This window comes from Vombatus ursinus, unplaced genomic scaffold (assembly GCF_900497805.2).
Source record: "Vombatus ursinus unplaced genomic scaffold, bare-nosed wombat genome assembly UNPS02014786.1, whole genome shotgun sequence".
NCBI lineage: Eukaryota > Metazoa > Chordata > Mammalia > Diprotodontia > Vombatidae > Vombatus > Vombatus ursinus.
Window position 1 is genome coordinate 54,747,622 of NW_020954564.1, and position 21,723 is coordinate 54,769,344.

Sequence of the window (21,723 nt, forward strand, 5' to 3'; positions counted from 1 at the left end):
CACCTTGTACATGTGTTTTTTGCACTCCCTTCTAGTGCACAAGTGGACGGTGTAATTTTTAATCTTGAATTCCTCCATTTTGGCAGAGTTCCTTGCACATAGTAGGCAGGTAATGTTTATTAAAATGAAATGTTGAAATAGGAGTAGGGGTTAAAGGGTATGTGTGACTTTTTTTTTAAACTAAATATTTACTAGTCTGATTTACAGAAACATTCACTCATGTAAAATGATAAGACTCAGTGAAATAGCAAGTCATAATTATAGATTATTAATATTTGAAAGGACTATGGAGGTCATCTAGTTTTACCATCTCTGTTATTAGAGACCCAGAGAGAAGTAATTTGTTGGCTAAAGTTACACCCTAAGATCAATTCACCAAAAATGATCAAATAGCTAATGTGTGCATGGCATTGGGGATACAGAGATTGATGTGACACATTCCCTGCTCTCAATTTTATTGAGATGTGTATGCAAATGATTATGATACAAAGGAGTGTCCGAATACAAAGGTTCAGGGAACATACTATAAGAAACTTAATGAGGGAGAGATCATTAATTGAGCGGGTCAGAGAAGGCTTCATGGAAGGGGTGGTATCTGAGTTGGACCTTCAAGGGAAGGATTTCAGGTGATAGTAATTTTTTTTAAGCACGAATTTGACCATGTGACTCCCCTATTCAGTCAACTCCAGTGGTTTCCTATCACTTCTGGGATAAAATATTAACTCCTCTGTTCAGTTTTTAAAGCCCTACTATACAAACTAGCCTCATCTTATCTTTTCAACTTTATTAGACATATCTTTCCTATCCACATTCTGAGATGCAGCCAAAGTGGCCTTCTCTTTGTTCCTCACTCAGGACGCTTCATTTTCCAGTTTCCTACCTTTGCATTGCCCATCCCACATACCCAGAATGCATTCCCTGCTCACTCTAGTCTCATAGAATCCCTCTCGTCCTTTAAGGTGAAGATCAAGCACCATTTTCTTCTTGAAGCCTTTTCTGATTTCCACTCACCCCCCTCTCCCAACTGCTAGTTTCTTTCCTCCCAAACTGCCTTGTGTTTAACTACCTTGTATATATTTTTATTTTTTCACTTTATATTTATGCTGTATATATTTACATATATACTTATGCCTCCCATTAGGAGTAAGCTCCTTGAAGTAGGAATTGATTCATTCATTTAACTTTTTATCCTCAGCATCTAACACAGTACCTGGTACACATAGTAGGTACTTAAAAATGTTTGTTGATTGATTGGCCGAAATGGTGGCAGAAAGCGTTCAGTTCCAAGCATGGGGGGAATATTGTAAGCAAAAGCAGAAGACAGAACAAGGATGTGTAGGATGCAGAGTAATCCAGTTTGATTGGAACATACAGGATGTGAGCAGAGGCTCCATTACCTAGTGGTTGGCAATTAAATGATTTTGACCACGTTAACTCGTGTAACAGATGATGATACAAAATTGTCCTTACTTCTATGTGACTTTCTTGTAATCCTACATAGACAATTAAAAATGGAGTACAGTGCTAAAAATCTGACAGTTTTTATACCATCTACGGACATTAGTGCACTAACAGTTAAATGGGAGATTCTTGTCCAGTGACTAGTGAGTGAAATATGCTACTGGGAGAATTAACCGTGTCCTTATTGACATTCTTTCTGTAAGTTAAACCAGAAGATATAAAGAAGTTGCAGAACAGCTCACAGAAACTTGTGGAGTTGCTTTCATTGTGGCTCAAAGGCAACAGGAAATATTTATTTCATGGGATACTTGTCATCTTTTCTATAATGAATATAGGCAAAGGGGAACCATTATGAAGATAGCTACGCTTATGTACAAATATTTGTAGCAGAAGATGAGATAGACATTCTACAGATGACCTAACTGGATCGTTTAAAACCAAGTCAAAATACCCTCGTTGGGAAGGTGGATACCAGGGTGGGAAAATCTAGTTGAGATTGAGAAATAAAAGAGGCATTTAAAAGGGAGATGTGGTTGCAAAGACATTTTTTTTTGATAGAGGATGTCCTTCACATTTAGGTGGATGTATTATACCTCACAGAAGGTAAGGTTCTGTAGATACTTCTGTCTGAGGATAATGATGTTCTGATTATGCCCTGCTCTGAAAAGCAACAGGGATACCTTTATGAGATAAATAGTTACTCAGACAAGATTGGCCTCCCAGTCTACACAGGAAAAGCCAAGTAGATGGAAATATATGTTGCCGAGATTGTTATATGGAGTTGCATAGGAGGTCCACTGAATTAGTTTATCAGTATCTTGGATATTGCAGATGGACTGTGTACTGGGCCCAGAGTTGGATAAAAGGAAAGAAGTGGAATGGATTGTATTTGGAAAATTCTGCATCTCTTTTAATGGTCCCAAGTTGCTCTTGCCATCCAAACACAGACTTGTAAACATTGTTTTTCCTGGTGATTCTATATGGCTGCAAATTGTTTAAAAACACAGTTTCATAGGTATCAAAATTATAGGTGGTATATGCTGTGTATATGGTGGTATGCTGTGGTATATGATCATTGAAGACTTGTGTATAAGAAGTGGCGTAGAAGACACTGAAAATATGTATATCTAAATGGAAAAGATCATGTGATCGTATACCTTGAGAGGCAACCCAACCTTTATACTGGTTATCTAAAATATCAAAAGATTTAGAAGTAGCCTTGTAGCACATTGGGTAAATCCTCTGTGGAGGATTTGTGAAAGGTTGTTGACAAAAATTATATAGGATGAGAAAGTATGGGTCGCAATCTGTTTTGGTTTAGGGAATATCTATATGACCAGTGGATCACAGATAAGTGAAAATCTCTGGCACTACTACCTCTATCTTCCTTTCTTGTTTATCAAATTTAATCATTCTTTGAAAGTGGATCCTTGCTTTGTTGGATGCTATAATATTCCCTCCTTTAGCTTGTGTGTGGCTTAGTGTATAGGATATGTTACAGAAGTGGGAGCTGTAGGTAACTAAAACAGTAGAGCTGTGGAGTTATTTTTATTTTGATTCTTTTTACTAATCATTGTGGTTATGAATTGATAGACATTCATTAGTAAGATCCAATTATAATGGTTGGGGGGGTGTTTATAGCTGTATCTGTTTAAAAAGGTATTAACCTTTTGCTCAAAGTCCTTTGTTAATCCATTAGAATTATAAAGCCTTACCCTTTGCAGTGAACATTGAGAATGTCCTTGAAAACGGGTGTTTATATCTGGTTGATGACATTGCTGAATGTTGAATGAGTCACAAATGATTGAGTGAAAAGCAAGACTTGCTTCAGGATGTTCTTGAAATGCCAAAGGGAACTCTGGGTGATATCTTATGTATTAGCATTAGATAGCAGTGATGACTATGTTTACAGTTAGTTCATCATTTTAGCATAGAGATCCAGAAGAAATTACAAACTAGTTAAAACTTCTGTTGTCTTTTCCTCTGCCTCTTCTCTAGCACTAGTGGCCTGTTGCTTACCTTCTCACTAACCCTTCAACTTCCCATCCATCTTGCCATCTGTAGGTTGTCCCCTACCATTTTTTTAGTGGGCCTTATTTTCAGCTTATCTGATAAACTGAATTAGTTTTTGTGGACTGTTCATTTAAATTTTTATTTGGACAGGGACCTTCACTGACTTTAACCCAGAGAAGTTACTAAGGATGAAATTTTAGGGACTGTGAGAGTGTTGGTGGTGGAGAGATCTTGGACCAGGAGGGCCTAGTTGAGTCATCTTAGCTCAACAAATCCCACTACATAGGTTGTGCCTGGGGATCTATTTGTTTTACTTTCCTACATCCTATTTTGCACTCTTTTAAAAAAAAATTTTATTAATTTATTTTTAGTTTTCAACAATCACTTCCATATGCTTTTGAGTTTTAAATTTTTCTCCCCTTCCCCCCCCTTCCCCAAGACAGTGTGCAATCTGATATAGACTCTACATATACATTCCTATTAAACATTTTCACATTAGTCATGTTGTAAGGAAGAATTAGAACCAATAGGAGGAACCACCAGAAAGAGGAAACAAAACAAAACAGAAGAGAAAAAAAGAGCAAATAGTATGCTTCGATCTGCATTCAAACTCCATAGTTCTTTTTCTGGATGTGGATAGTATTTTCCATCATGAGACTTTTGGAGATGTCTTAGATTCTTGCGTTGCTGAGAAGGGCTAAAGTTAGTCATTGCACAACGTGACTTTTACTGTATGTGACGTTTGTTCTCTTGGTTCTGCTCACTTCATTCAGAAGACCATTCAAGTCTTTCCAGGTTTTTCTGAAGTCTGTCTGCTCATCATTTCTTATAGCACAACAGTATTCCATTACATTCATGTATCGTAATTTGTTCAGTCATTCCCCAATTGATGAGCATCCCTCAGTTTCCAATTCTTTGCCACCACAGAAAGAGCTGCTATAAATATTTTTGTACATGTGGATCTTTTCCCCATTTTTATGATCTCTTTGGGATACAGTCCTAGAAGTGGTATTGCTGAGTCAAAGGGTATGCACGTGTTTATAGCCCTTTGGGCATAGCTCCAAATTGCTCTCCAAAATGAATCATTTCACAACTCCACCAACAATGCATTAGTGTCCCAATTTTCCCACGTCTTCTCCGGCATTTATCATTTCCATGTTTTGTCATGTTGGCCCATCTGATAGGTGTGATGTGGTACCTCAGAGTTGTTTTGATTTGCATTTCTCTAATCACCTATTTTGTACTCTTAAGCAAAAAAAAAAAACAACAAAAAACTTAGTGATACAAACTTTTGGCCATTTATAATGGCCCTACTTGAAGAGACTTTAGGGAGCATCTAATTCAGTCCCCTTTTTTTTATGTAGGAAAAATGAGTTCCAGAAAAGTGATTTGTCATGAAGATAGTCTGTGGCAAAGCATAATGTTGCATAGAATCTAGATTCCCTATCTGACTCATTCCTCTCTACATTGCTTTGTGAGGGTCTGAAAAAACGATTCTGCCTGTGAGGTATAGGTTTTTGAAGCAGTCATGCCTAACTGTTCCTGTCATCTCTCTGTCACTTTCCACTGTGAAACTAATTGTTGCATTGGCATGACCTAACACTAACAGTACCTTAATCTCTTTAAATCTTCACTAAAAGGATTTAAAAGGGCTTGGACAGAAGTGAGCAGTGAAGTCCTGGTGAAGCAGCAGGAAGTAATAAATCTCTTAGTTTTGTTTGGAGAATTGTAGGTGCTGACATCAGTGAGCTTGTGAGCAGTGATATTTGTGTATGTGTGTGTGTTCATAAGTGAATTTGATTTCAAAAGAAGCAAGCTCTATTTTAAGTTCCCCTGATGTACCAAGTGAAAGCTTTTTCTCTGCTTTAATTGGTGCCAGGTACGCTATCTCTTGGAGTGGATGGATGAAGATTTAGAAGATGGAGAAGATACTGTCAGAACGGCAAATGTCGAATTTTGTCATCCCTTATGCCAGTGTCTAAAGTGTGCTCCACGACAAAAGGTTGGGCTCTTTCTAGAGGATGAGAAAGTCAGTCCTGTTATGTATATGTCTGTTAACTCCACCGAGTGACTGTTTCCTTAGTGGGAGTGTGGTCTCCTCTAGAAATGTGCCAGTCTAAAGATGGAGGAGATTTAGCTCAGTGGCGGCAAGGAGCTTATAATTAATCCCCTTAGAGACTGAGCTCTGGCCATTCTTATTTCAGCCAGCTGCCTTCTTTATACACACACACACACACACACACACACACACACACACACACACACACATGTATATATGTATGTGTATGAATATGTATGTGTGTGTGTGTAGGTGTATATATATACACATATACATATATGTACACATATGTGTATATATATTTTTATCTATATATCTATATCTATATGCATGCAGTTGGAGTTAGTGCCCAGGATCACCCAGCTAGTAAGTGACAAGTATTCTCCTGATTTCAGGGCTGGGGCTCTATCCACTGTTCCACCTAGCTCAGCCTCCTTCTTGAGGTAACTACTTAGTAAGATAGAAACAAGATGGTGTAGTGGGTGGTGCAGATATCACTGCTGTTTGCTTCATGCATGAAGTGTGACTGTTAAGTTGTACTGATTTTTTAAAAGCAAAGTTGAGAACTTACACATTGTGGTGGGGCAGGAGTCATGCCTTCTTAACTTTTAATCCATTGCACCAGTAATTCTTGGAATTCTTTTTGGGATTGTGTTCAAAACCTGCCACATATTGTTTTAAATATTGCTAATGTCTTTGTCCTTTTAGGGTAGATTTGTTTTTTGGAAATAGCCCAAAGGCAATCAGAGGTGATCTGGTGATATGCATGATCAAACTGAGTAATATTTTTATTATTTTTAAAAAAATGAGGTGTGACTGAAATGGAATGAGAGCCATTTTATAGTGTGATTTATAAATTAGTTCTGAAGAAAGCTCCAAAGAAAGGGTTCTGAACAAGTTTTTTTTTTTTAAATGTTAATGATATTGCCATAATAAACATGTAAACCCCATGCCCCTTGTGGAGATTATTTTGTTGGGTATAAGACTCATTTGGATGCTGCTAGGTGTGGTACGGTAGCTAGAGCCCTGAACCTGGAGTCAGGAAGAATTGAGTACAAATCCCACTTCACACACTTAGTAGCTGTGTGACCCCTGGCAAGTCATTTTCTTTCAACCTCAGTTTCCTAATCTGTAAAATGGAGATAATAATATCTACCTTACAGGGCTGTTGTGAGGGTCAAATGAGATAATATACATAAAGTACTTTACAAACTTTAAAGCACTGAGTTCAGTACTAGCTGTTAATTGTCATTTTAAAGTCTGATATGTTGGTTAAACAATTTCATTACCTTAAACATATTTGCTCTCTGGGAAAATTCTGAATTTGGACTGTGAGTGTGCTTCCTTCCTAAGTATCCCTTTTGCAGGTAACTTGTACTTGTTGCATCAGGGCTATTGATGCTGTCTTGGAGGGAATATTTTTTTATTATTCTATCCCTCTGCCTCACTCTAGGCAAATTCAGTATATACAGATCTGATAAAATTGATTAATACTACTTCATATTGCCAAATAATTATTTACTTTACAGAAAATTTTACCTTTGTCTTATTTTCATTTTCTCTTGTGCATCTTAAATGATCATTTTTATGCAACTTTATAGGAACCTGGCTATTAGGTAAAACAAGTGTGGAGAAACTCTCATACTAGTCTTTGATTTCATCTTGTGGGGGGCAGCTCGATGGGGCAGTGGATAGAGCACCGGCCCTGGATTCAGGAGGATCTGAGTTCAAATCCATCCTCAGACACATAACACTTACTAGCTGTGTGACCTTGGGCAAGTCACTTAGCTCCATTGCCTAACCAAAAACAAAATACAAAAAACAAAAAAACCATCTTACATGTGCCATCCAGAGAATAATCTACTTCCAGCAAACTTCTGTGGTTAATTGGCTAATCAGTTTCTGAAAGGAAAAAAAATAATATTCTAAGATGTGTTATCCAAGTGAACTGAAGGATGTGACAAGTACTTTATTTTGTTGTTGTTGTTAAAATAAGCTTTTATTCATGTCTTCTGTTTTTTACATCATCAGTTTTCCCCGTATCTTGGTGATACTCCTCCTAGAGAGCCATCTATAACAAATCATATTTTTAAAGAGGAAAAATAATCAGCACCACTCATTGAGACATTGAAAAAGTGTGAAAGCATGTGTAAGGTGTAACACTTTTGGACCTCACCTATGAAGGGGTGGGTTGGGGGTGTCTTCTCATCTCTTCATTTGAGTCATGCTTGATCTTTGTAATTTGTTACATTCACTTTTAATTTGTTGGTGTGTCATTGTTCTTTCCATTTATGTTGTCTTTATTGTGTATGTATTTTCTTGTCTCTGCTTCACCTTTGCATCAGTTTATATAGATCTTTCCATGCTTCTCTGTATTAACCACATACATAATTTTTTTACAGTACATTAATATTCCATTACATTCAGGCACATTGTTTTTTTTTTCAATTCCCCAAGTGATGGGCATTTACTTGTTTCCAGTTCTTTGCTATTACAAAAACTTCTGCGATAAATATATTTTGATATATATGAGGACTTTCATCTTTTCAATGGCTTCCTGGGAGCATAGCCCAGTAATGGAGTTTTTGGTTCAAAGAACATGGACGTTTTAGTCATTTTATTTGCCTAGTACCAAATTGCTTTCCAGAATAGGTATACACACCATTTCACAGCTCCACCCATAGTATATTAGTGTATGATAAGTACTTTCAGTAGTTACTGAAACTTTATAACCTATTGAGCCTCTCTCTTTCTTTCTCTCCCTCCTTCCTTCCATCCCTTTCCTCATCCCCATACCATTTCTGTGTGTGTCTCTTCTCTTTCCTTTTTTGTATCTCTCTCTCACTTCCTTTCTTTCTCTTATTATCAGATATCTAATATGTGCTAAACACTGGAAAACAAAGAAAAAAATGGGAAAAAAAACCATTCCCTTCCCTCAAAATATAGACAGATAAATAAAAGGCAGTTTGAGGATACAGAGATCAGGGGAGTGTATTGAAGTGCCAAGTATGAGGGCAGGGATTGGGGTAGAGAATGCTGTAAGCCATATTCTAAACTCCTTAAGATAGGAAAGAGAATGACCTCTGTGTTGATTGATGACTGCAGCAAGGATCTAGATAGAATGATATAGAAGAATAGGTTGAACCTTTAAGGAGGAAAGGTTGCTGAATGATAGTGGCAGAAGGTCTTGAAGTGGCAGTGACGAGCTGCCTGAAACAGTGCTTGCTGAACCAGTGTGTCTGAGGCAGGTTGGGGAGTCAGGTTCCTGTGAGTAAAAGAAGGTGTGAAAGTGTATGAAACGAAGTCGTCTCAGGTGAAGGTAGTTTGTTAATGCTAGAATGGGAGGTCCAGATGGTGCAATGGAAGGGGAAGAAGGTAGAGCAAGGCTAGGGACTCAGAAGGGTGGAGATGAAAGACAGAAGAACATTTTTTGCTTACGCAGCTAGTGACTCTAATCTATAGGGATTAGGACAGGAGAAGGTAAACATTTATGAGCCATGGACAGGGAAGTACAATTTGACTGAGGCACCTGCCCTCAAGGCTCCTGTGATGATCATTACATTTGTGAATATATTCTCTCAAATATCAGAGAACCCACTATTATCCGAGATGGTTATAGAAGTAAGACAAGAGAAGGAAATTAAAGGCATAAAAATAGGCAGAGAGAAGACAAAACTATCCCTATTTGCTGATGGCATGATCTACTTAGAAAATTTTAGAGAATCAGAAACAATAGCTTCAGTAAAGTAGCAGAATACAAAATAAACCCACAAAAATCAACAGTATTTTTACATCAGTAATCACGTCTAGCAGGAATTAATTAAAAAAAGGAAGTTCCATTCAAAAGAACAACAACAAAGAAATAAGTTGTCTGGTGAGTTAATCTACCAAAGCATACTTAATAACTTTCATAGATATAAGCACAAAATGCTCCTTAAAGAAATTAAGAACAACTAAATGACTAGAGGAACATATACACTATTTATAGTTGGGCTGTGTCATATAATGAAAATGACAGTACTAACAGAATTAAGTTATGATTTAGTGAAATATCGAACCACCAAAGAAGCTACTTTACAGAGCTATCAAAATATTAACAATTTATTTAGAGGAACAAAAAAGTCTAGACTATCAAGGGAAACTAATTGAAAATAGTAGGAATGGAAGTGATAGCACTTCTTGATACCATTTCTATATTATAAATCAGTAATCATCAAAATTACCTGGCACTGATTAAAAAATAGAAAAGTAGATTAGTGGAGAAGCTAAGGAAGAATCAGAAATAACTGAAATCAATAACCCAGTGTGTAATAAACCTACAACTATGTTGTCTAGGAAAGAACTCCCTATGTGACAAGAATTGCTAAGAAAACTGAAAAGCCATCTCATAGAAATTAGGTTTATTCCAGAATCTTATACCAGGTACCATAATAAATTAAAAATGAATTTGTGACCTGAATATTAAAGGTCATGCCAATGTGAAAATTGTACCTTTTGTCAGTGTGGCTAAGAAGTGAATTCTCAACCTGACGAGGGGTAGAGGAAATAACAAAAGACAAAATAACTTGGCTCCTGGTTTGACCTGGTGTCTGAGGTCCTATTCCTAGACGAGGTCATGGTGAATGGTCTGGTCTGATGTCCAGAGGAGACTCTGGTGTTGCATCTATTGAGAAAATTGGTGCCTGGCCTCTTGGCGGTCACAGAAGGCTAAGGCTTTGTTGCTTTTTTCGTGTGGTTGACTGAAGCAGGATGGATTAAATGCCTCCACAACATGGCCTTTAGGTACAAACTTCCAGGGCTATTTGGTGGTAATGAAGGGCTACAGTGTTGTTATGGCTCAGGGCAGAGTAGCTGTAGGTGCCAAGGTAGCAAGCCCCTGTAAGGAGAAAAGAACTTTCAACACAGTTCTTGAATGGGACAAGGGCTGGGAAGCTGTCCCCGCCTCCTTGTCCCCCAACATCCCGCCTAAACAAGGGAAGTTCTGCCCTGTGTCCTCCATTATCTCACTCCTCTTCCCCAACACCCAGACAAACAAAAAGCCCAGCTCTACAACAAATAAAACCGGGACTATGAGGTTTGTGTTTTATTTCTATGTGGCCTTTGATTTCTTCCTACATTCCATTTTTTTTTTCTGGGTCAGTGATTCTCAGTAGAACAGACGTTAATAACCCCTCGCATATCTACTTGTCAAAGCTTTGGAAATCAGGAATGGCTAGGGTGGAGTTTTTTTTATCACTTTAATAAAAATGAGGCTAGCGAGTATCATACAGTGTAGCGGGGATGTTCTGCTTTTTGCACTAAGATTTTAAATCTGTGTCCTAGCAGGTAGAAGAATATAGATCTGATTTTGGGGATAGAGTAAATGGGATGTGTGTATGTGGACCAACCATACAACCCACTAAAACCCAAGATTCTGTTATCATAGGAGGCAAGATTATTAGTCAATATTGGCTTTTTCAAGCAGATGTTCTTAAGCATTTATGATGTCTTTTCTCTCTTCTCTCTACCTTTTGAATCCTTAAAGAAACTTGAAAAGATTCCTGTCAATGGACTTGGAGTGAATGTTACCAATCAGGATGGCTTCACTCCACTGCATGTTGCTGTGCTTCATGGTCGGACTGATCTCGTCTCCCTCCTTTTGAAGCATGGTGCCAATGTGGATGCCAGGAATGTTAATCGGGCTGTCCCACTTCATCTCGCCTGCCAGAAGGGACACTTTCAGGTCACTGATAGCCCCTGTTACCAACAGTAATCCTAGTCCAGTACTTCTTGTAGTTGGAAGCTAGATTGTGATGGGCTAAGAAGGGAGTGAGAGGGAGAAAGTGGAGGCACCTCTTGTAGATGGCCTTGTTAAGAAGTTTAGCCACAACAGGCAGAAGAGATAATAATAGGACAGTAGTGGAGATGGAAGGATCAAGTTAGGGTTTTGTGAGGATGGGGACACTTGGGTATTACACCCTGAATGTAAACTTGACTAGATGGTTATATGCATACATTCTGTGAAGCCTCAACAATTTGCATCTGAGACTTAGTCCTAGAAACCTAGTTCCTTTTTGTGCATGGGATGAAGTCTTCATGGAGGTATTAATCCATGGCTTTTGCAAATTAGTCCCCTCACTTAGGACTATAGTAATTCATAGTTTAGCTAAGTCCTTGGAGACTATCTTAGGGCTAAAGAATCTTCTATGTATTTTTATACATAGAATTTTTATACAATGTATTTTGTACAATGGTGCTTTGAGCATTTGCAATGCCTGATAGTGATCAAAAAAAAAAAAGCTTTTGAATTAGATGAAGGGGATTAGATGAAGACTGTGAAGGGTCTGAACCCAAACAGAACCCACAGTTTGAGTTGGGTTGACCTGTTCCTTCTTTGCATTCAACCGTAATGCTGTGAGCAGCAGTTATAAGAGTAAACATTTAGCTGGCCTTTGTAAACTAACTTGATGTATGAACTATGGACATTTTGCCATTGGAGCCTAGAGATTCACATGTGTACTACTAAAAGGGTGATGATGAAATATAAGGGTCCTTCAAGAATTTTCAGTAGCCTATGACTTTTTTAGTCTAAAGTTAGATGTCTTCCTTCTATTGGAATAGGTGGTGAAGAACCTAATGGACTTTGGTGCAAAACAAAATAAAAAAGATTCAAGTGGTAACACACCCATCATTTATGCTTGTCTGAATGGCCATCATGAAACAGCTGCCTTATTGCTGGAGGTAAAAAAAAAAACAAAAACACCTCAAAATAGGTTTGCTTTTTCCTGGAATGAGATATTTTGTGACCCTACATTGTGAACACCAGTTCAGCACTAGCAGCAGTCTTAAGTTTAAGCTGAGTAGCTCCTGCTCTTTAGAGCTGGCACTTTTTTATTTTTATAGATGGGGGAGGGAATTGGGGACTGTTTTTAATTGTCCTCTATACCTGTGCAGTAGTGTCAGACTTCTGGGTCCCCTTAAGTATCAGGCTGTAAAATACAAATTGCAAAAGAATGTATTTACTCCTTTTCGTGTTTTCATATGGATGGCAAAGTCGGGGATTTGAATAACTGGTGTGTGAGGTTTTGCGCTGTGTTGGCTGTCCGTGGTTCAGTTTTCTGATGGTCCTTCTTTCATGTTTGGATAACATCCTCCATTTTGAGTGGATCTCCTTGATAGCCTTTACAATGAAATAATCAGTACTACTGCCATCCTGCTAGCTTTGTACGCCATTTCAGTATAGACTTTGATGGAAGTTTTTCTCTTTACAGCATGGGGCCTCTCTTAATGTTTCTAACAACAGGGGCAATACAGCATTGCATGAAGCTGTAATAGGAAATCATGCCATTCTGGTTGAACTCCTGCTGCTTCATGGAGCATCAGTACACGTTAGGAATAAGAGACAGTGTACCCCTATAGACTGTGCTGAACAGGTAGGTGAAGGAAATACCTTAAGAACTAAAGTCTCCACGACAGCTTGAATTCCTCTTGTCTAGAATAGACTTGGGTTATTCTTCAGATTGCTATGACTGGCCAAAATGGTGTTATGGAAAGCAATTGTGGAGCATTTTGGGCTACTGCCATAGGGAGTTATGACTCCTTATGACACTTCTGCCTTGTACTCTTTGTATCATAATCTAAGTCCTTCTTTTCCTCACCCTGCTAAGTGCTGATGTCCACTAGATTAGGAACCATGTGGTTTTATCTTTCATATTTCCTGTCCAGTGCCTACCTAACACGCTGCCTTATACATAGGTGCTAAATAAGTTTGCTGAGGGAGAGTTCTCTACATTCCCAACAATATCAACTTTCAAACAGTTGTGTAGTGGACTGTGCCCACTATCTAGAAACTAGCGGGTGAGCTGTAAGGTGCTGATTCTGGTCTGGAATCCTCCTTTATACAGTCAAGTAACCCTGGGACTTTTGTCTTGTTTCAGCAGTAGAGGTTAGCTGCTAAGACTTTATAGTAACACTTCTGGTTTGTGTATCTTCACCAGGAACATACAGTAGTCTCCTTACCAACACATCAGAGATAACTTGTAGCTAGCTAATTAAAAGACATGTTAGACATGATTTCATTGATGAAATAAATATCTTAAGTCTTCACCATACCTAGAGAGGTATTACTAAGTAAGTTGTATATAGAAAGGAGGTAGGGACAACTTTTCTTTTTAGGTATACTCATCTTGGTATTCTGGTGTTATGTTTCATCCAGAATCATACAACATTCACTTGATATGCTGTAGATAGAGTGACTCTTACTTAAATCTGTGTTTTTACTGGTGGTATAGAATTGGAATGTAAATTGTGTAGCTGATTATACCAGAGTTTGTGGTTTAAAAGAACATGGTAGCTAAATGAAGAGGAATTTTTGGGACAAGGTAGACTACTGTTAGGCCAAAATTAGGCTAGTCTTTTTATTATTAACCAGTGTGATATTTAAGACAACAAGCTAATAGTAAAAAAAAAAGTCTGTCTTTGTAATTTTTCAAGTGTGTTATGTAGTGGGCTTTTTTTTGTACACCGTTTAAGAAAAAGGATGACCAGTGAGTTTCCCTGGCCAGCCGCCTAAATTTTTATTTGAGTAATATTTCTAGTAACATTCCTTTGTATATAGGTTGAAAATCATTAACCAGTTTGTTGCTCTGAATTCAAAAAGTAATTGTTAAATCACCTTGTCTCCTTTGAATTCATAGAATTCAAAGATCATGGAATTGTTGCAGACAGTACCCAGCTGTATTGCAATGTCAGAAGATGCTGCAGAAACAGATGGTGAAGGGCATGCTGCTGTTAAGATCAGGAAAAAATGTAAGAATTTTTCTCTTAGATATGTAACTATACGAGACTAAAAATGACCGTCTTCTCTTTCCTGTCTATTTTGTGTAAATGTGAGGTTGTATGTAAAATATAATTGTAAGGAGCAGGTGGGATGTGCAGGGAAGCTTCCTACTGCCTCAAGAGGTTTTTATGCAGAAAGTGAGAGATCGATATTAAATCTTAAGACCAATCTATAATAACACATATAGTGTGTTTTACAGATCACTAAGCACTTGCATATCTTTATCTCATTTGTTCCTTACAACACCCCTGTGAGGTAGGTAGTGCAAATGTTATTGTCCCTGTTTTACAGATAAAGAAGCTGAGGCTCAGAGAATGGAAGTGACTTGCTTGTTGTCATACAGGTATTAAGTGGCAGAGATAGTACTCAAACCCAAGCTCCAAGGTTCTTTTTATAACATTTCTCGAATATATTCACTCACCTTAATAGTCTCCAAGAAGCAAAATTTAAATTTTGTTTTGTATAATGTATTTTTTAAAAAATGAAGATAAATATTCTGAGTGCCTAGTAACTGGTGGCCTTTTAATTATTAGTAGTAAGCACTTAATTTAATTTTGTTAATAGTAATTAACAATAAGATATTACCCTCTTAGCTTAAGTTTTTTTGGTTTCTTAGTAAGCTGATGAGGAAAACAGTTTCCATAGATGTTTATTACAAAACTGCAACCTCCTTTGTGGGTGTTCTTTGGGATTGTGCCAGGCACATGCATTAATCTGCTGCTTGGGCAGATGCCACCTAAAGCATTTTGCTTGAGTGCATATGGATGATAATGCTAAGTAGCTAATTGCTCCATCTCCAGTAGAAGAAGATAAGGGATTTTTTGTTTTAATATAGTATCAGTCATCAGCATCATATTCCAAGATGAAAAAGATTTTTCTCTATACTTGATTTTTTTCTTAGTAGTGGAAGGATTTTATGAAATGTACATACTGGTTGTTGGTATTTGTGCAGTAACTAAAATGCCAGCATTTAGGGCAACCAGGTGGCACAATGGATAGAGTGCCTGGCCTGGAGTCAGGAAGACCTGTGAAGACATTTCAGCTGTGTGACCGTAGGTAAGTCGTTTAACCTCTGTCTGTCAGTGTCTTCATCTGTAAAATGGGAATAATAGTAGCACTGACCTTAGTATAGTCCCTGGAACATAGTAAGTGCTATATAAATGTTAGCTGTTATTATTATCATCATTATTAACAGTTATTATATCCATCCAGCATTCATGTTATTCAGATAGTCTCTAGAGCTGTTTTTTACCATATTTGGATATATTTGTAATAATTCACACAATTGAAAAATTGTTTCAGCTAATATCACAAACTTTAGTTCTTATTTTAAAAACAAATTCGTGAAATGAGTAGAATTTAGTACTGACTCTTGCAGATTGTCTTTTAGATTTAAGCACTATGCTGCTACTTTTACTTAGTTGCATATCTATCTTATGGGCCTAAGATGATACTAAGTGCCCTCTGGGTTGGCCTAAAAAAAATGCAACCAATAGGCAAAACATTTAGAAAGAAATAAGTGAAATTCATTAGAATAACCAAGTTTAAATACTTTCGCAAAACAAAAAATTTTAATTTGTCGAAGAAAATTTAAGGATAGCATCTTAGCTATGGTTTTTAAAAGATATTACTAAAATATCATTTGACCTTGGAGTATTCAAATATCAGTTCGTTCTTTACATCTGCAGTGAATTCAAGGCCACATGGACCACCAGATGATACTTTAAGCAGAAGACTTCAGTTTGTCTATTCAGTTAGTCAGTTTAAGTAAGTTTTTTAAAAATTCTTTTTTGCTTTTTTGTTGTTGTAAAAGTTAAAATTTTATTTGAAGCTGGAAAGATGCAATTTAAACCATTAAAAATATACATGAATAATTTTTTGTTCATTCAGATGCTGCCACCTTGTGGTCAACTGATGTTGTTTTATATGACTCTTTGATGTATCTACTTTTATAACTTTATTTTACCTATATTTTAGAGCAAAAACTTTACCGGAAACCATAACAAGAGACAGAAGTGTTCCCAATTTTGATGATGCCCTTCTGAGTCAAGTAAGTTTTCAAGCTTAATCTGTGTTCAGTAAACAAATGTTAAAAGCCAAGCTGTACTGAGGGGCTTATGTATTTTATTAACCTAGAGGTTTCATAATCATACCCTCTTAATTCAGTAGAAGTGCTTAGCTACCTTACCTGTACACTCATCATTTGTTCTGTTATGCTCTATCACTGCAACATAAGAATGATCAATTTAAAAGCAAAAATTAGAATTTTTAGTGGGATGATTAATAGAACTTGTACTTTCATTATATTCTTTATTGTTACTTGAAAATGTTTTTTAGTTGGAGGTGTAGAGCTGAGGAAAAACATAGAAGTACTGCTATGTTGAACATGTGGGAAGTCACACCTGGTGGATGAAATAGATGTGACCTTGGGAAATTTCAGTTAATTGCTGCATACAAATGGATTTACCTAATGTATTAATAAATCTGAAGAAGAAAAAAAAAAACCTTGCGTATCAATGGATTTAGCCACCAACTTTGCCAAACATCCAGTTGAGTAGGATATGTAACTCAAATTTCTTAACACTATGACTTAAATGTTCAGATTTGAAAACCATGACCCAATCTACAAAAGACAGAATTGTGAGATTGTTGCTGTCCCAGAATCGCTATTTTTATTTCAGAGACACTAGATTTGGGCTTTTGACAATGAGAATTAGAATGGATAATATTTCTGCCATAAATTTCAAAAAGCTATATTTTACTAATATTACTAACATTAAATAGAAATTATGTATCCTATTTCAACTACTTCAACTATTGTATCCTATTTCAGCTTTTTTACCAATAAACCTCACTCATGAAGATGGTGTTTGAGAGCAAATAGGTTCACAGATGTAGGAGTAAAAATCTCAGAAGAAAAGCATTATATTAATTCTTGGTACTGATGCTGAAAGAACATGTCTTAGTGGCCTTTACCATTTTTTCTTTTTCCCCAGCCAGCAATTCTGAGTGATGAGGTCAAGTTAGACCATGACCAGCTGGAGCAGAGCAAATCTAATACTACTGATGAAGAAAACAGTAGCAAACCTCTGGTGGACACAGTGATACAGGCTGCTCATAGAACTAAGCGAATGCAGCGGAGGCACACTGTCACTGAAGCAGGTGTCTCACAGGAACCAGAAGCTACTCATCATAGTGACTCATCAGCTCATCAAGGGCCAAGTGTTTTACCATCTGAAGACTCTTAGCAGTAACAAAGTTCATTTGCTGCCAAAAAGTAAAGAACTAGCAAGATAATGCTGCTGTTATTTAAAATAAGGCTTAGGACTGCACCTTCACAACTGGCTTAGAAGAATAATAAGCCTTCAGCAGAAAGTTGTTGCAAGGTTTGTACTTTAGAGCTGGAACCTATTATTGGAACATCCTTCATGGAGCTGCTTTGTGGCAGACTGGACTAAGAAAAGATTAATGTAAAGAATGTAGCCAAAAAATTCCCTCCATTTTGACTTCTCTCTTGAACTTAAAGCACTTCAAAAGATAGCAGAAAGCAATGGTTACTGAATCACTAAGTCTTGGGTTTAAGTATTTGTGCCCTTTGGCTAAAGTGAGAAATTCTGATGACCTCTTCTACCAAAAGGTTTTGAACCACTGTAGTGGTATAAGTATAAGTATAAAGTAGCAAACTTTATAAGTTCAATTTCTCTATGCTGCAATAAGCTGAATAAAGCAGCTAATCTTCATGACACTGTGAGGATTCTGTACAGAAAAGTAACATTTGAATGAAGAAAGCAAAACTTAAAAAAAAAACCAAACACTTCTTAGCAAAGCAACACAAGGATAACCAAATCACAATTAAATGCATTTATTTTTAGTAAAGATGTTGTTTGTCTTGCAAAATATATATGAAAAAAAGCTAAGTGTAATGCTTTTACTAGCAGGATGATTTGGTCCTCTTCACGTATGCATGTATAGCAGTGAGAATTTGCACATTCATGGAAACCCTTCTTTTAGTTAAGACACTCTTCCTTAAATACCACACTCCAAGGATGGCCACCAAATTAAAGAGACAAGATTGGGCACATCTTTCCTAACAGGCTTTTGATTAAACTGCTGTGAAATGTCACAAACCAGGTTAATGTGATTTTGATTTAAGGAATCATTGCCATATTCACATTTATTCCTTTTATAAATTTCTATAGAAAATATTGGTTTTATTTTTTATTGTATGTTATTGATAACTTGTGTAGGGCCTCAGACTTTCAGGATTGTCTGGAGTATGTTTTCAAATATCTTTTTACTATAGAAAAATGGCTTGTGCATGCTATTGGAAACACTTGTGTGCTTGTAGAAGGGAGGGGGTTTATGTATATTTTTCTAAAAAATAATTTATGATTTCTGCTAATTTTCTAATGTGCCTTGGATATGTGCCAAATGATGGAAAAGAAACAGTAAAATTTATGATTCTTGGAAATACCTAAATCTTATTTTTGCTATCAGTGTTTGGGATGTGTGTCTAAAGCCATTTTAATCACCTTCATCTATAACACATGGTATTCTTTGTGAAGATAAAATGAACTTTGAATTTCTTTAATAGTAGGAATCCACTGAGTCCTATATTGAGTCCTTCATAATTAATTCTAAGTAGAATACTGACCCAGTGATCAATTTTAACTGGAAAGCTATCTGGGATTAGAGATCTATCTTTCTGTAATAAAGCAGGGTAGCCTACTGGCACACACAGTACTTGAATCCATAATATTCACCTTTTTTAGCATCATGCTATAGCTAACTTAGCACACACTATCACTAGTTCTGCCTACAGCAGGGACTTTTGATCAGGGATAAAGTCAACAAGCATTTATCAGGTGTTTACTATGTGTGAGGTGCTGTGCTAAGCATAGGTGATACAAAGTAAGGCAAAAATAGTCCCTGGCCACAGGTACTCACAATCTAAATGGGGAGACAGCATATAAACAATGATGTATACACAAGATAGATACAAGATAAATTGGCAGTAATTAACAGAGGGAAGGCATTGACATTAAAGGGGACCAGGTAAGGCTTCTTGCAGAAGGTGGGATTTTAGCTGAGACTTCCAGGAAGCCAGAGGATGGAGATGAAAGAGAAAGTTCCATGATGGGGGAAAGCTAGTGAAAGGGCAAGGAGGCCAGTGTCACTGGATCTTAGAACATGTGAAAGAGAGTAAGGTGTAAGAAGACTGGAAAGAAGGAACCAAATAGTAAAGGGCTCTGAAAGCCAAATAGGTTTTTTTTACATTTGATCCTAAAGGTAATAGAACCACTGGAGTTTAACATGTAGGAGGATGATGTGGTAAGACCTACAATTTAAAAGGGTCACTTTGATAGCTGAATGGAGGATAGGGTGGGGTGGGGAGCAATGAGGCAGGGAGATCCTATCAGAAGAATATTGCAGACGGCAGAGACGGGATGATGGAGGAGAAGGTACAGTGTACATTCCACCAAAATGTTTTCAAACAGATCTAGAAAGTGCACCAAACTGAATCCTGATCAGGACATCCAAGAAGAAACATTACAGTGAGTCATTTTTCCTGCCCAAGTTGGCACTGGAAATTGGAAAGGCCTGTGGATACTGAAGATGGGGTTGCATCCTGCAAAATGCACCCAGAGACTATGCCAAACAGACCCAGACTCATACCTTGTAGCCTCATGCAGGATACAGCAACAATTGCTGACTGACAGCTTTGTTGCCCGTGTTCCAGATGCAGGTCATGGATACAGTCTGGACAGAGGAAGGGGCTTGTGCCCAGGAGTAGCATTTTAAAGTGAGGAGGGATGCAGGCCCTGGCCTACGTACCAAGCAAGAAGGAAGTTCGGAAATAAGCAGCAGTGTGCTTTGGACTTGGAGTGGAGTGGGAGTTCTCGGTTCAGTTTTTTAGCACAATCTTTAAGCCTGCCGAGGAATAACTGGGGCAGGAACGTCGGACAAGAGGGAACCCTATAGTTCTGTCACCCTGAACCAGCAGCTGGCTGAAAGGATATGAGTCCAGCAGCAGCCCGTAGTTACTCAGACCCAAATCCAGGTCAGGAATTTGCAAAGTCAAGACCAAGGGGGCAGTGATCAGATTTTGCCTCAAATCAGACCACTTCGGGAAGACTGAAAGCTAGCAGATCCCCAGTCTGAGCTGTCCTTGAGATCCTGGAGTAATAATCTTCAACAATAGCACGCAAAAGCAGCAACAGGACCGCACAGAAATACTATCCAGAAGTATGCAGACCCTGGCCTTAATGTAAAGTCCAAAGTCAGAAAATAGAATAAGTTAGCAAACAAATAAAGGGTCTCACCATAAAGAGCTATTATAATGAAAGAAATGCTCAAGACACAAACTAAAAAGAAAATGACTCCAAAATATCTACAAGCAAAGCCTCAAGAGAAAAACACAACCTGGGTACAAATTCAATGAATTTCTGGAAGAAATGAAGCAAGAGTTTAGAAATGTTTTTTATTAATGAAATGAGACCTCTGGAGGAAAAAAAATAGGAAAAGATGAGTACTACAGAAAAAAGAACTGGAAAAGAAATTAACTGCTTGGCACAATCAGTAAATCATTCAATCTTTGTTAAAAGATTACGAGGTGCCAGGCACTGTGCTGAGTGTTAGAGATGTGAAAAGAGGCAAAAGACAGTTCCTGATGTCAGGGAACTTACAATCTAATGGGAGACACAACATAGTCAGAGAGAGAGAGAGAATCAGAGAGAATCATTAAGAGGGGTTGGGGAAGGCTTTCTGTAGAAAGCTGGATTTTCATTGGGATTTAAAGGAAGCCAGGGAGGTCAGTAATATGAGTGGAGAGTGTTCCAGACAGAGGGGACAGCCAGAAAGATGCCTAGAGCCAATAGATGTAGTGTCTTGTTTGTGGAACAACAGGTCAGTGTCACTAGAACAAAGAGTGTGTTGGGAAATACGGTGTAGAAGACTGGAAAGGTAGGAGGTGGCTAGGTTATGAAGGGCTTTGAATGCTAAGTAATGCATTTTGTATTTGCTCTCGGAGATAATAGAACTAATGGGTTTATTGAGTGGGGGTGGGGTGGGGTGGTAGTGACATGACCAGACCTGCACTTTAGGAAAATCACTTTAGTGACTGAGTGGAGGCTGGATTGGAGTGGGGAGAGACTTGAGGCAGGCAGACACCCAGCAGGCTATTCCAGTAGTCCAGGCATGAGGTGATGAGGGCCTGCAGCAGAGTGGTGGCAGTGTCAGAGGAGAGAAGGGATGTTGGGGATGTTGGAAAAGTGAAACTGACAGGCCTTGGCAGCAGCTTGGATGTGTGTATGAGGGGGTGGTGAGAGATAGTGGTGAGAGAGGATGACTCCTATGTTGTGAGCCTGACAGA

The 21,723-nt window shown here is 37.8% G+C and overlaps 1 protein-coding gene across 1 annotated transcript in view; it reads left to right on the forward strand.

The window, feature by feature from the left end:
• Positions 1-18,198, forward strand: part of LOC114047301 (ankyrin repeat domain-containing protein 27-like) — a 92,973-nt gene extending 74,775 nt beyond the window's left edge. The window contains 9 exon segments of the mRNA XM_027868070.1: positions 5,354-5,476; positions 11,058-11,255; positions 12,134-12,253; positions 12,784-12,945; positions 14,209-14,320; positions 16,040-16,118; positions 16,329-16,401; positions 17,348-17,467; positions 17,469-18,198. Coding sequence (XP_027723871.1) covers positions 5,354-5,476; positions 11,058-11,255; positions 12,134-12,253; positions 12,784-12,945; positions 14,209-14,320; positions 16,040-16,118; positions 16,329-16,401; positions 17,348-17,467; positions 17,469-17,648 — 1,167 coding nt within the window. The 3' untranslated portion in view covers positions 17,649-18,198.
• The last annotated feature ends 3,525 nt before the right edge of the window (positions 18,199-21,723 follow it).